The sequence below is a fragment of the Pteronotus mesoamericanus genome, unplaced genomic scaffold (genome assembly GCF_021234165.1).
Source record: "Pteronotus mesoamericanus isolate MK-2021 breed Mesoamerican mustached bat unplaced genomic scaffold, CSHL_Meso_final contig_347, whole genome shotgun sequence".
NCBI lineage: Eukaryota > Metazoa > Chordata > Mammalia > Chiroptera > Mormoopidae > Pteronotus > Pteronotus mesoamericanus.
In genome coordinates this window covers 11972931-11988197 of record NW_026555137.1, presented here as the reverse complement: position 1 = coordinate 11988197, position 15267 = coordinate 11972931, and the positions used below count along the sequence as shown (strand labels likewise).

The window sequence follows — 15267 nt, the reverse complement described above, 5'->3', positions numbered from 1 at the left end:
TCCAACTCCGAGCCACTCAACACGAACATCATCGCTACGCATGTAACATCAAATGTGGAACAAAAAAGAAAAAGGATTTTGATAAATACTTTCTACTTAGGTAATCCAGAGTTGAAATTCATTTTCCATTTGAGGTGGTGGTTTGGTTTTCTTCAGTCTCCCTTTCTTTATTGCTTTATCTTTTAATAATACCCTTTTAGCCTACTTAGTTTAAGCAGATCTGGTACTTCTGACATATTGTAACATAGTCCTTTTGTTTCCAAGTAAAAAACAAAACAACCATTCTACTTAGATAATATAATTTTACTGGATACTCTTTCTGATAATGAAAATTTCTGACTGCCATTTCAATCACTCAGAAGGGTCAGTACCCATTGATCACCATCCCTCAGCCTGGAGGGATGTGTGGCTTTTCTCTGTTACAGACGGGGGAATAGTCATTTTGGGGTTGAGCAAGCAGAGAGACTGAAGAAAATTTCATGATAAACTCATTTTTTAAAAACGTGAGGGAAGGCTCCCTCCCACAGGGCCCCCCAGCGGGCTGCCTGCACGCAGCTGCTCTGAGGGACGGCCAGTACCCCATCTGAATGCCCCGCTCTGCAGCTTCCTTCAGCCACTTGGCACCAAGGCACCGCACGATGCGGATCTGGAAATCCAACCTCTTGCCCAGCAGCTCCCGAGGGTCAATAACCACGTCCTCCTCACCGCATGCTCTAGAAACAGAAGAGGTGAACACCGATCACAGGTCAGCCTGGACCCAAGCAAGTTAGGGCTGCGATGTCAAAGGGAACTGCAGACTCCTTGAGAGATGGCCACATTCACTGAAGGGACAATAGGTATAGTGACCAGCTGTAGAACCCCTTCATTCAAGGGTCACTTAACAAGAGCCCGCTCTGTGGTGGTGCTTCAAGGTAAGATACGGCCCTTCTCAAGGAGGAAGCAGGGAGATAACAGCTTCTGCAATAGGCACCCAGGAGTGGGTGAAGGTCTAGGTAGGTCCCCAGTGGACAGAGGGGCTGCTGCCCCGGGAAGGCCAGGTGACTGCCCAGATGCAGCCTCTCCAGGTGTCACTTTCTTGCTGAACTCGTCAGGGTCAACCCCAGGCCCAGAAACCGATTTGGGCAGCTTTCCAACCGGGGTCCCTCCCACATCAACCACGCTCACAGCGCCTGACACCGATGAACTAGAACGCTCCCTTATTGCTCCGCGACAGGAAATACTACAATCAGTCAGCCCAGAGGCCTGAGACCGTCAAATGACCAGAAAGCTGCTTAGAGTCCCAGTAAAGGCAGTGAGCTGATGGCCAGCTTGGCCTCTGCGTCACAGGCCCTTGTGATTCACTCGCTCCCTCCTTGAGCCCGCTGCCTCTCCACAAAGACAGAAGGGTCGCACTGGGTGGGCGAGGACCCTGGCACCCAGACCACTTTAACTTCTATAAAAACCGCCTCAATTGCCTGTGGCCTAAAGAGAGGAAACAGATGAGACGCCCTGAGAGATGGGTGTGGGTCCTGGAGCAGGGATCCCGCAAAGCCCCTGCCAGCAGAGAGGGTTGGTTACAGCATCGAATGAGGCCACGCAAGGAAACAAAGACACCAGAGTCCCTCCCTTGAGAAAGGAACAAAGCAGTGATCCGAGCCTGTGTCACGGGTGGAAAGGGGCGAGCTCGCTGCTCTGGCTCGTGGCCCCAGCCAGCGGAGCTGTGGGGGCGGGGCCTTCCATGTGGGGAAGGGCACACTGCCCGTGGGGGGGTGCCAGGCCTCACAGGCGTTGCCGCACTTGGCTGCCAGTCTGAGGGCCCGTGACAGGGAGCCAGCCCAGGCCTTTGGTTCCTATCCAGAATCCCCCTCCTACTCCTGCCTCTTCTCAGGGTGCCTTCCTCATGCTGTGGTCCCCCAGGGCAGTGGTGAGTGGCTTGAATGCTGCCAGGCATGGATTTGCAACATCCCAGGTCAGCCAATTTGGCTGTCGTGGCAAAGAACAGATTCGATGAGCTCAATTCATAAATGAACGCGCTCGTTTGTTTGTCCTGATAAATGACCTCTTTGGGGTACCAAGTTGACCGCCCCACCCGGCAGGAGCACTCAGTCTTGCTTGAGTTTTCCCCAAGCGGCAGACCCAGAATGAGGCAAGAGGAAGGAGGAGATACCCACTGTCCTGCTGGGGAGCAGGGGGCCACGTGGACGTGCAGCGCCGCCGCCTCCAGCCCATCGTCGTCCAGAAACTCCACCTGCTCCTCGAGCCCCAGGCCATAGGCCAGCGGCTGGAGCCACACGTGGGCCGAGCCCAGGTGGACGGCCTCAACAGGGTCCCAGAAAGGGTCGTCCTCCTGTGCCACGTGGCTGTCTTCTCCATCTAGGAAGCGCTGGTAAAGTTCCTCCATTAGGAATTTCCTGTTGATGAACTTGGCTTTGGACCAAATCCACACCTGGAAACACAGAGGTAGGTCGCCAGCATTTGATTCCACTCGCTGCTCTAATGATTCGTTTCTGTGATTCTGTGATTCTTCCCAGTGTACTCTCTCTGATGGGCTGGGCTTTGGGGACCCAAGACCACACAACACTGTCACCAAACTTAGCTTTGGTGGGGTCCTTCAAGAGCCCCACACTCACCCCGACCTGTTGCCGGAGCCCCAGAAACAACCGGGAGGAGGTGATGGGGTCAGCTCTCCTGGGGAAGTGCAGGTGCTTGAGGAACACAGAAGGATGGCCCTCAGAGAAGTCCTCCTCACCTTACCTGGCGAAGGGGCACTCTGCTTGCTTATTCACTGACCTTACACCAGGGAACTCAGCTTGCACTGCCCAGCAGGCCCAGTGCGGTCACAGGGGCCATGAGAGTAGAGAGGGAGGCAGAGAAGAGGGTCGGAGGAGGAGCGACACGGGTCAGAGAGGTGGGGGAAGCGGCCCCAGGCCAGGCGTGCTGGCAGCTTCTAGAGGCTTGAAAGACAAGGAGACAGATTCTCCCCCGAGTCTCCAGAGAGCAAAGAATCCGGGCCAACATCCTGCTTTCAACCCCGTAAGATCTTGCTGGGCCTCTAACCTGCAGGGCTGTGTGCGCTGGCCCTGTGAGCAGAGGATCCAGGACAACAGCCTGCCCTCTCTGTCCCTGCCCCAGGTGAGGGACAGGGCCTGTTTCAGCACTGGCTGCTGAGAGAGGGGACAAAAGCATAAGCCTCAGGGTAAGGGATTCCAGTTGGATAGGAAATGACCATAAATGTCACATCAGAAGCGGTTTCCAGGCAAAACGAGCAATTCCTTCTCTGGGCAACTTGAAAAACAACAAAAAGTAGCAGGTAAGTCATTCTTTCAAGTGCTATGTGTCTCCACAAAACAGGCCCCCTCAGACCTCGCCAACTCTGTTTCTCGCGAGTGAAGTGGGGAGCACAGGGCTGTCCTGCCAGGGGCACCATGAAGGCGGAACGAGAGCCCAGCTGGGAACAGCGCAACAGGGATTCCGGCCGCGGCGGGTGTTTGCAGGCAAGGGCACTGAGACGGTGGCTCCAGATGCTGAAATCAGGCCACTGCCCCATGACTTGTGCTATTGGGCCTCAGCCCTGTGACAGGTGAAACTGATGTTGTCCTTGGCAGGTCAGCCAGGCCCGGCGGCGCGGGCAGGGACACTTGTGCTGGAGGACCCGAGGCCTGGCGCACACTCCCTGGCTGGCAGTGTGTGCCCGCAGCCGCTGGGCAGGGACTGCCCCACAGCAACTTCGGGCTGGCAGCACTTCCAGTGTAGAACAGCCTCTGCAGCCCTCACGCGGCCCCGGCTTGCTCCTGAACTTGCCCGTAACGCGTGACTGTCAGTCACATGAAGCTGCCTGCAGACGATGCTGTCTCCTCCCAGGAGCTGTGCTGGCATCCTCGGTCTACGTGGTCGGAGGGTGAATGTGTTCAGGACCCACCACCAGCAGTGCTACTCATGTGCACCTGGGACCCACCTGCGTTCCACCAGGCTTGTCTTCTACACATATACACACAATGTCCCTAGAAAATACACGAAGGTACTACCGGGCTTTCAGAGGACACCTGAGGAAGGTGGGGCTTCATCTGAGGGAAGGTCACTGGTACTTTTAAAAGGTAAAAATGGACAACCTTGAAGATGACAGATCAGAAAAATTAACCTCAAGAGGAACTCCCGGGGCCGTGGGGGAGTTCTAGCATGAGAACTGCACTGGGAGCGTGAGGGGAGCCAGCGTCAAATGCGCTGCCACAGACCAAAGGTGTGTGTCCCCACAATTCTGTGTTCACACTTAACCCCCAGTGTGAGGGTGTTAGGAGGTGGGGCCTTTGGGAGGGGATGAGGTCGTGAGGGTGGGGCCCCCGTGAATGGGATAAGTGTCCTTGTAAAAGAGGCCTCAGGGGACTCCCCGGCCCCTTCCACCACATGAGGACACAGCGAGGAGACGGCTGTCTATGAACTAAGAAGAAGGTTCTCAGCAGACACCGGGCCAGCTGGCACTTTGATCTTGGACCTAGCCCCCAGACCTGTGAGAGATGTGTGTTGTTTGGGCCACTTGGTCTTTGGTGTTTGCTAGAGGAGCCTGAATGGATTAAGATGCGTCTGCCCCTTCCTCTGTCCCAGCAAATGTAAAGGAGGCCCCCTTGGCCACTGATCAGAGGAGAGGAAATAGGCAAAGTCTCAGAAGCGTGGACTCAGTGTGGCCCTCACTCAGGCCACTCCATGGGTGCTCACGGCCGGGAGGCCAGTGAAACTCCAGCGGGGACCCTGGTAGCCCCCGTGCCTGGCAGACAAGCACAAGCCCCTTGAACAGGACAGTAAGTACCCACGTATTCACTATCTAACATGAGCATACACATTTATGGTCTTTGTGTTATATTTCACAGCCTTAGAAAGTTTTTAGAAGTCGATCTTGGTCTAGAAAATTCTGGCATTAGGGCAATAAGCAGAAAAGTTAAACCCAGAGACGTCTCAGGAGAGCAAATCATCCAGTGACTGAGAAGTCCCCAGCTGCGGCCAGCCCCTCCAGGGGCACATTTGCTACCAGACTCGCTGCTAAGGAGGGGCAAGTGCACTGAGGACTTGGGAGGGAGCAGCCCACCCAGAGGTCGCCTGAGAACGAGGGGCACATCCTCTGAAGGGGGGCTAAGGAGCGAGCATTCAGCTAGCGGCTGCTCCGAACACGTCCCTCACAGAAGGGACACCAGGAGATAGGCCCACGCTTCTCCGCCAGGCAGAGGGAGAGGAAAACGGGCCCGCCGTCCCCAAAAAGGCAGGGGACTGACCAGATCAGCCAGCAGAGCTGTGAGACAGCCTTTTCTGGGTTCTTACTGCAAGTGTGCGTTTCCCCGTTGCTTCCAAATGGCAGGTCTTGCCCACGTGGACACACACGTGTACATACATACTCACATGTAAGTGGACACTATTACCAGTCAGAGGAACTTTCGGGCTCACTCCTGCTACTACAGCCTTTGAGTCGTGTTAAAACAGACAGGGCTCAACGCTGCTGGTTAGGAGAGATCCCAGGACTGGGCACTGAGTGGGAGTGGGGCCCCGGGGGGCAGGCTCGGAGCAGGGTTCTCATCTCCCAAGAATCTCCCCCAGAGTCCCACCCCTTCACTGGGTCTCCACAGGCTGTGGCTGGTAAAGCTGACCTTGTCCTCAGAAAGCCCTTGCGGAGGCCCATGCCCACCCCTGGAGGCAGCCTCACCGCGTGAGTCCTCTGGTTGGTCACCTTCACCATGACCTCTTTCTGAAGGTCATAGCCCCTGGAATCTGATGACGCCAAGTTCTTCACTTTCAATTCCATTTTAAGTCCCTGGTAAGAGAAACAGTTCTTACTAAATAACCCTTCATTTACCAGGCTGTGGCATCTTTTCCATTTGCTTTTCATTTTCTGCACACGCAGCCTTTCTGAAAGAAGATGGTCCAACTCTTGCTTCTCGCAATTGCCACCAAGATGCATGACAAAACACTAGAATTCCTCACCAAAATCCCAGTGCAGGCCTTACTGAAGCGATTACATTTCTGCCAAAATCCTGGTGCAGGCCTTACAGAAGCAATTATATTCCTGATGAGTTTCCTGAGGGCTGGGACCCTGTGTCCTGGGGAGCTGACCCCAGCCCAGGCCTTCCCTGCAGCTCAGGCGCCCTCAGGAGGCAGGACCATCTGGGTGGGGCGGTTACGGCGAGCACGCGTTAGCCTGCCGTCCTGCTGGCGTAGTGGCCGGGGCTGGCCAGTGGCAAAAGGAACGACACTAGGGGCTGGGGATGGGAGGCCTGGGTGTTGGCCTCGAGCCTGTCCCCAGTCCACTGGGGGCCTTGGCCACAGCCCCTCACCCCTCCGGGCCCGTGTGTCATCACCTGCCCCGTGCAGCCAGGTCAGGGCAGTGGGAGTGAGGGGCTTGAACCTGTTCTCTGAGGTCCTTTCTGGAGCTGGTGTGGCTCTTTCCTGCCTCTTACCTTCCTCAGCTCTTCACTCATTTGATTTGCTTCCGCGACCAGTGGCATCAGCTTGACATAGTCCTGGAACACAGCCAGGACACTGGGGCCTGCTTGCCTGTCTCCACCGTCCCTGGCCCCTGGGAGTGAAGCAGAGCACAAGTCGGGGCCGGTTTGTGTTCTGGGATACTTGTCGGCCGTGAGGAAACTGATAGCCTCGTCAGCTTATTTGGTCGCTCATTTAATTGTTCATCAAATATCTACATCTTTAAATTACAAGCATGTGACTTAAAAAAAAAAACAACAGTAACGCGGGGAAAGCAGCACTGCCTGGCTTTCACTTAGGTAGTGGCTCATCTGGACCCATGCATGCGGGCGGCGTGGTGACAGGGGACCCCCTGCCTCCCACCCCATTCCTGTTGCAGGGTCCTTGACCCAAGGCGGCTCTGGACGGTCCAGGGAGGACAGGTTGAGCAGGCTGGCTAGAAGGACGGGCTGGGGGTCTGTCCCCGAGCTGCCTGTTCTTACTGCTGTTCTACGTGGGGAGGCCTGGCGGGGCACAGAGGCTGTGGGAGAAGCAATGCCCCGCCAGGCCCAACTTGGCGCTGCCTTTGTCTGCAAGCCTCAGCTCTTTAGGGTCTCCCTGGCCGGGCTTCACGCTGTGCGCTTGGCCCTGAGGTCTGACTCCCCAGAACCACCCGCCAGCTGCCTTGGCGAGGACCCATGGTCCTCACTGGGTGCTGAGTGCCATTAGCCCAGGGTCTAGGGCCTATTCAGCCTCCTCGCCCTGGGCCGGCAGCAGGTGTGCAGTGGAGCCTGTGAATAACTGAATGGATAGATGGAGTATCAGGCTTGGCACTGCTCAGTCTGATTTTGTTTATGGTCAGGAACGTCAAGAGAAAGCAAGAAGATGCACTTCAAATCAATCTATTTTGTTAAAATTCTGAGGTACAAGAAGCTCCATGTAGGGGGAAGGGAGGAACTGTTCCGCACCGATGAGGGCGCATCCCGCCGCGCTCTGCCCACGGGCAGGCCCAGGCCGGGCCGGTGTGCCTGGGGAAAGCGTGTGCTGGCGCAGCCCAGGGGGCGGGGAGGGCGGGCCTCGGATCCTCCCTCAGAGCTGCGGGCAGAGCTGGCAGAGCTCCGAGCACCCTCGCGTGTGAGGCGTCCCAGAGCACCGGTGGGGGGTAGGGGATGGGAGGCGATCGGGGCGTATTTGACTTGAAAACCTGGGGCTGTAATTTCTTCTAGGCCAGGCCTGGATGTCCATCACCCTCTCTCCAGCCCAGAGCAGGCTCCCGGCCAGCATCTCTGGCTGTTGGGCCACAGCTTCTGGGGGCCCCAGAGGCCCTGGGTGGGTCCAGGAGGCGAGCCAGGGCTTCCTGGCCAAGGCGCCATGGGAAAGGTGCCTGTGAGGGAGTCGCACGACAACCACAGGAGAAAGGTTTCACATGTAGAGAGAATGTCACGAAAAGTCATCCAAAACAGGGAAATGAGGCGAAAGAATAACCTTTAAATGTCACAGCAGAGCCTTGTGTGAGGAGTCCCTAACTGCCCCAGGGAAGGCAGCGCTGCATAGTTAGTACCTACCATTGGTTAGGGCCTGGGCTCTGAGCTGTCAGATATCAATTTACAGAAGATCGGCGCATTAAAATGACTTTTGTCCCGTGGAATATTACTGCCCTGAAGCCATTCACTAGCTTCATCTGATTTGCAGTCTCCCTTCAGCATCCTCCTCTCTGCGTGCTCTACAGACCACCCTCCTCCCTGTTCCCGTGAACCGTCTTCAGCCCCAGTCATGAGAGAAACAACTTAAATGACTGAAGTCTTTGATATGTGCTCACTCTATACTTGTACGGAAATCATATCTAATTTTCTGAACAGTGGGGTTTGGCACAAAAGATCACACTAAGCAAAGCAGGGGAGCACACGGTGAGAGCAGCTGCTTTCACGTCAGCCTGTGGAACATGCTGGGAGTTGGGGCGCAGGGCCGCTCACCGAGCTTGTCCACGCTCACTCCCTCTGCGGCTGCTCTCTCCAGCTGGAAAAAGTCATAATCGAAGCGGCTCAAGTCCTCACCGCCTCGCTCTGAAGGAAACCCGACATAGAGGTAGGCGCTGTTGGATCCCAAAATGACGCGGTCCTAAGGAGGGGAGGGTCAGCTCAGAGGGAGGATGCTGACCTCACGCGATCCTCGCCCTGGAGGGCCACCCTGGAGGGCTGAGGTCAGCCTGCTCCAGGAGGGCCCCCAGCTGGGGGAGGAGCCCAGTGATGAGGAAGAGGGGTGGCGCCCGGCTGCTGTGTGCAGGCTTTGAGTTATTTCTTCCTTAATTCCAGATGGAGCACTCATCCTCTGTCAGACATGGGGAATCAGCGGGGCCCAAGGAGGCCCAACCTGTCCCCTCTGGGACTTGCAGACCAGGGAGGTAATACTCTGTGAGAGGTGCGTGAAGGAGAAGGCAGTGCTTCTGCAGAGCATGCAAGGGGGCCTGATTCACACTGAGGATTAGAGGACTCCTCCGAGGTGTACTGTTTAAGGTGGGACTTCTAGGGTGAGAAGTTTAGGGGAGGCAGCAAAAAACCGGGCCTGGGGTGTTTTGAGCAAACCAAGAGTGTGACCAGGGGAAGCGTGAGCAGAGCAGTGAGGCCGGAGGGGGCAGCTCAGCCAGGTGTCATAAAAGGGCAGCAGCCAGAGGGTTTCCAGAAGGGAGGGGCCTAACCCAGTTCGCTCATCTAAAAGGCCCCCTGGCTGCCATGTGGAGGATGGATGGGAAAGGGGGGCAGGCTGTGGGGAAGCTGCTGGAGGAGCCTGAGGTGCTGGGGACTTGGGCCAGGTGGCAGGTGGCGGGGAGGAGATGGAGAGAGCCCGATGCTGCACAGTGCCTCTCAAAGGCAGGCTTTAACAAATCTAAAATGCCATATAGTGTCAGAGTTGGGTGGTCACTTAATTTAGTTCACCCCTCTGTTTTATAGGGGAGACCCAGAGAAGAGAAGTGGCTTCCCAAGAACACATCACAAATTACCTTCAGAGCTCCCAACCATGCAGCTGTGACCACGTCATTGTTGTGCACGAGGTGGTGGCCCCTAGCCCTGCCCAGCCTCCCTCTAGCACCCTCCCTGGTCTGACTTAGAAAATCCTGTGGCCGGGCAGGGAAGTTCACCAAATGCTGCAGCTTCGTCTTGGTCGTGATGGGCACCCCGTTAACGACAACCTTGCATTTGCTGTGCGGAGTGACTGTCACTTTACCATCCAAATTTGTGAAGGAAGCGTGCTTATCTGAAATTCTAAAAAGACAGTAGTTTGTGTAAGTGACCAAAAGAATTACGATTTTAGTTAAGAGTTTAGGTTGTTTCTTCTCATTTGCACACTTAAGAAAAATCCCCCAGCTGCTGAAGTGTGGCTTCATGCCTTTGCGGGGCTGCTGTGGGAGGAGACGGGGGAGTGGGTACAGCGGGACCCTGTATACGGAGCTGGGAGACAACCGGGCAATTCTGACATTGAAGGACCCGTAATAACTTCAAGCTGATGGGTGCAAGGAGCTGGGAGACAGACGCAGAGGGCATGGCTATAGTCCTAAAAAACTCACCAGAGGGAGGGATTGAGTGGAAGGGAAATGATAACAGATGTTTCAGAAGAGATGCCTGGGAAGGTGACTAATATGAGCCTTGCACATAACAGGGAAGGTTAGACCTGAGTCTTTATTAGCAAGTCCAGACTTTGTATATTATAAGATCTGGGGCTAGATATTAGAGGGGTCAGATTAGCTGCCCCTGAATGTCAAGGAGTCTGCACTCCTTGGCTGTCATGGAAGGTTCTGGACGTTGAGATACATGTCTATCCATAGCTCTTGTTTGCTTGGGGCACAGGGATCCTGGGGGAGAGGAGTTCAGCTACTCACAGACCCGTGTGTTGGACCAGAGGTCCTCATAGGAATTGGTCCGGAGGGACGTGAGGGGAACCCCCAGGAAGAATCAGGAGAAAGGGCCTAGGGGCTGGTGCTGCAGGATGAGGCAGTGCCAACCCATCCTTCAGTCAGTGCTGACCCCCTATCCTCCAGGGCCCGCATGCTGTGGCTCCGGAGGGCTGAGGGGGCTTAGGTACGTGCGGAGGGTGGTGGTCAGGAAGGCCTCTCCCTGGAGGAACCGATCAAGCCTATTGGCAAGAAATGTGGGGGCAGCCCAGGACACCGTGGTCCCGAAGGAGGAGAGGGGGCCCAAGAGCAGAAGCCCCTCCAGAAAAGAAGCCACAGCAGTGGGAGGTACTCTGAGCTTATGTAACCGACCACAGGGGTCCCTGAGGGTATCCTTGGGGATGGTCACCTGTGAGTCAGGGCACACTGGTCCAGGCTGCAAGCACAGAGATCCAAGGATGCTTTTGCTTTTGGCAGTGACCACGGCAGACCTGCAGTGGGCCTGCCCTTTTAACCCTCTTCGTTTCCTGGCTGGGTCTACTACTGTCCAGTTGTGAAGAACTGTCACACAGAGTCTAGCAACTGACTCTCTTTTGTCCCAAGATCGGAGTCAAGGAAACAAAGTGCAGCAGGAGGGATTTCAGTGAGAGAGTGAGAAGGCCTTCCCGAACCGGGCCTCTGCCAGACCTGGAGAGGGCTGGGGGGGAAGGACTGGCGACCGCATGTTTTCGGTGGTCCCCAGGCTTTGCAGCCTGGCCTGACGGATGCTGGCTGAGTGTTGAGAACCCCTCTGGTCTGAGCGGGCACAGTCCTCTAAGGCTGAACAGAGACAGTTGGCATGAACTTACCCCAGACCTTGAAGAGTGATGGCATTTGAAGCAGCTCGACCGGCATCACATGAACCTGTGAAGAGTTAGCATAACTTACTTTCAGATTTTTTTCAGGATTTGACCTTAAGTTAATGCATCTGATGTTTGGGGAGTGCCATTTCCTCTCCAATAGGATCACGGGAAGAGATTTTCCCACTGGGGTTTTTAATCAGCGTGGTGCTTGGACTTACTTTACCTTTGCGTACTTTCTGACTTTGTGTGTCGGGTGGGGGTTCCTAAATTTTTAGACATCCCACCTTCTTCACGGGGATTCTGGAGGAAGACGCAGTTGAGCCTGGGCCTTAGGAGCCACACTGAAGCCTGGCCACAGGGCAGGTCCTGGTCTGTGAGGCGCTGCTTCTGCCCGGTGCTGAAGGTACCACCCAGACCCCCTGGGGGCTGGCTGCCTCCTCCCGCCACCCCCATCTGCAGGAACCCCCTTCTTCCTTGAGTGCTCATAGGGCTAGGGCGGGGAAAGCTGGGTGTTACTATAATTCTGATGTCACTTTCCAATGGATGAATGCATAAACAAAACATGGTACACACATACAGTGGAACATCATTCAGCCTTAAAAAGGAAGGAAGTTCTGGCACGTGCTACAACATGACTGGATCTGGAGGGTGTTATGCTGAGTAAAATAAGCCAGACACAAAAGGACAGATGCTGTAATATTCCACTTACCGGCAGAACCCGGAGGAGTCAGATTCACAGGGACAGAAAGAAGAGCGGTGGCCGCCAGGGGCCGAGGGGGGCGGAGAAACGGGAGTTAATGCTTAATGGGCCCAGGGTTTCAGTTCAAGAAGATGGGAAAGTTCTGGAGACGGATGGGGGTGGTGGCCGCACAGCCATGTGAACATGCTTGGTGCCCCTGAGCTACATCCCCAAAAGTGGCTAACACGGTCAGTGCTGTGTTATGGCTATTTTACCAAAATAAAAAGGGAAAGAAACGTGCTCTGGGCGCAGGACACAGGGGCAGGGCCAGGGTGCCCGGGGTCAGTACCAGCCTGAATGAAGTACTTGAGAACCCCCGTGAGCTGCGGGTCCTCGTTGACGTTGAGGAGATGAGGGAGTGTCTTCAGCATCTGCCGCTCCTGCAGGAGAAATGCAGAGGGTCCCCGTCACCAGGCAGGCCAGCACGCTCAAGAGAGCAACACGTCTTTCCTGTCCACTTCTCACCAAAGCCACCTGTCCGGGCATCCTGTGAAATCACCTGGCGAAGCAAACCGAGCGGAGGGAAGCCCAATGGGACTGGGGGCTTCCCTGAGCGCAGGGGTGAGACCCTCAGCAGGTGGCGGTCACAGGCCTGAGTCCCCTGGACAGGGCTGTTCCAAAGCATAGCCAGTGCCTGACTCTCTTCCCCTTCCCAGCTGCCCTCGCATTGTCCCCTCCACTTTGACTCCACCTCCGCCATTTCCTTCAGGCTCCTGGCGTCCCCAGCTGTCCTCCCTGGGAAATCCTTCCCCGGGCCTCCACTTAACCTGCTACCCACACCTCTTCCCCTCCAGTCCTGCTGGCCAGCTCAGATAAGCAGAGGTCGTGGCCAGGTGGCGTGTGGCCCTGACGTCTCCTGGTGACCTCAGGGCACACCCTTCTTTAGTGCAGCATCAATTGACTGGGTATTGTGGGTACGGAGGACTGATAGAGCTGGAATAAACTACGCAGGCACAAGGACAGCTTCTAAGCCTTGGAGTTCCCCTAAAGAGGAAAGAAGGTAAAAATCCTTCCCATTTTATAGTCCTGGCTGCTGTGAGCGCCCCATGCTGAGCCGATCGTCCCAGAACCCTCGGACCCACGCTTGACCTGGCCTCCCGAGGCCAACTCTCCCCCTCCCGCCGCCCCCACTCCACTGCCACCGCCAGAGGCTCGCAGGTGTGCTGGGCCTTGGGAGCCTTTCAGAGCCCAGACCGGTCCCCTCCCGCCACTCCCGAAGTGTTCCAAGTGTGGCCACGACTTTGGGAGTTGTTCCGAGCCTGTGGCTTTGGGGAGTAAGGTCACGGTGAGGGCGCGGTGTTGACAGGAGGCCAAGGGGGCATGTCCCTGACCCACGTGCGAAAGTCACACCGTGGCGCTTCTATGATCTGTGAGTGCCAGGGCAGATGGCGTGGTTCAGGGGTCCCAGAAGACAAGTCAGGCTCCTGAAACTCTCCCCACACTCTAATCGTCAGCAACCTTGGACTCCCACCCACAACCGCACTCGTCGGCACGCAGCAAGCCCTCTGCGCTGCCTTCCCTTTCGGGCCCTGCCCTCTTCGCCCCTAGAGCTGAAGAGATTATCACTGTTAGTCACACATTACACTGCACACCTCGCCCACTCACTGAAAATCACCCCACAGCTGCGCAGATGGAGGTGCGTGTCTGGCCCCGGGGCTCCCGGGCCGCAGCCTCGCGCAGGCCGCGAGGCTCACCTGGGCGATGGCCACGTGGTGCTGCCGCCATTCCTCCCGCGCCTGCGCCAGCCGGTGCGCCCAGGTGGGCTGCTGAGGCGGAGGCCCGCGCCCGGATTCCGCCGGCGGACGCGCGGGCTGCGCTGCGGGGAGGGAGGAGCTTGAGCAACAGGCTGAGGGAGGCGAGGCCACCCTAAGTCTCGCTCTCGGCGGGAACGCGAGATGCCCGGCGGGAGTCGGGGGCCGAGCTGCGCAGGCGTGTGAGGAAGACTTCGCTCGGTAAGTCCTGCGAAGCGCTGTCGCCTTTTAATTCGGAGAGCACTAGAGGAAGGAGGTCCTCGCGGGCGGAGGCGGGAAGCTCTGCGTTCAGTGTCTTACGTCTGCCGGCGTGTGGACGTGTTTCACTTAATACCCTGGTTGCGGGGAACCTCTCCACGGGCCGCGGGCAGAACGCGTTAGCCTGCGTGTTTCGCGGGGTTTGTGTCCGCGCTTGGGGACCGTGAACTAGAAGGACAAGCACGTGGAGGTTTGGGTGGCGCGGAGGTCTGTGACCTGGCGCAACCGTGCCTGCAGCGGGCTAGGCCCAGCTCGAATTTAGTAAGAGCTTTGCTGGGGCCGCAGTCTTAGTGAGTCAGGATGAGGGGACCCAGGGGTGTGCGGGGTTGCGGGGGGCGACCTGCCCTCTGAGCTGGTGTGGAAGCAGCGTAGGGTGTGGGGGGCGGGGAATGCCCGCGCGTGCAGGACTGTGTTGGGTCATTGGTCGGTGGCACTGCCACCACCAGAGTCCCTGTGGTGTGAGGGAGCCCCGCCGGGGGCGGGGGGGGCGGGGAACGGGCTAGGCCCCGAGGGCGGGACGGTGACTGTGGGCCTGAGCGCTGGGCGCGAGAGGTGTTAGACTTTCCGGAGCACTGTTGCGATGCTGAATGCTTTTTACCAGTTTTACTTTATTTTCCATTTTGCCTTTTTACCTATCTTACTCAATCATTAAGGGGCACAAGGTTATATGCACCCCCGAACCTCCTTCAAAATGGAAGCCGGGGCCGTAACCCACGGCGGTGCTTCCTGCTAATTGCCCAGCGGCAGCAGCTGGGCCCTCGGGGCGGACGGCTGCCTGCACGAAGTGGCTCCGCTGCGCCACCGCGGGGGCGGCGTTCCTGGGGGGCGGGGGGCGTTGCTGCGAAAGCTTCTTGAGCTTCACACATCACCTGCCGCATCACAGAACGTGAGCCCGTCGAACAACGATCGTGACGTGACCTCGGTCCCGCGGTGGCGAGGATAGGTAGTCCCAGTGGAAACAGTGGACTCAAATATGGCAATAAAATGGATGAAAATGATCATTTTAAAGGGGAGGAACGTAATTTCTTACAACTGCATGTGAATCTACATCTATCTCGAAATGGTTTTTGTTTTTCAAAGTCAGGGCCAGAATGTTCTGGACAAGGCCCCTGGGGCGCTCCGGCTGCTGGCGTGGACTCAGTGTACCTGCCATGCCACAGTTGCCGCCTCCGAGCAGCAGTTTGCTGTGCTCCGCCCTCGACTCTCTCGGCAGGGTCGCGGTGTTGACCACAGCTTTGTTCCGGACCTTTTTAGCCCTTTTGGATGCAAGCAGGACACACGCTTAGGCCCTGGACCCCTGTGCACTGGGCATGCGCTGATCTCAAGGGTCCAGTGGGAGCCTTTCACCCCCAACTGGCTGCAGATTCCCCA

At 56.8% G+C, this 15267-nt stretch overlaps 1 protein-coding gene across 1 annotated transcript in view; it reads right to left on the bottom strand.

Moving 5' to 3' along the window:
- Window positions 1–15267, bottom strand: part of LOC129073095 (kinesin-like protein KIF28P) — a 46123-nt gene that overhangs the window by 4683 nt on the left and 26173 nt on the right. The window contains exons 9-20 of the mRNA XM_054576775.1: window positions 14927–15152; window positions 14578–14752; window positions 13765–14064; window positions 13582–13703; window positions 12177–12267; window positions 11155–11209; window positions 9557–9680; window positions 8394–8538; window positions 6417–6535; window positions 5666–5773; window positions 2151–2425; window positions 579–713 (exon numbers count right to left, since the gene is read on the bottom strand). Of these exons, the coding sequence (XP_054432750.1) occupies window positions 579–713; window positions 2151–2425; window positions 5666–5773; window positions 6417–6535; window positions 8394–8538; window positions 9557–9680; window positions 11155–11209; window positions 12177–12267; window positions 13582–13703; window positions 13765–14064; window positions 14578–14752; window positions 14927–15152 (1875 nt within the window). The remainder of the gene's footprint in view (window positions 1–578; window positions 714–2150; window positions 2426–5665; window positions 5774–6416; window positions 6536–8393; window positions 8539–9556; window positions 9681–11154; window positions 11210–12176; window positions 12268–13581; window positions 13704–13764; window positions 14065–14577; window positions 14753–14926; window positions 15153–15267) is intronic.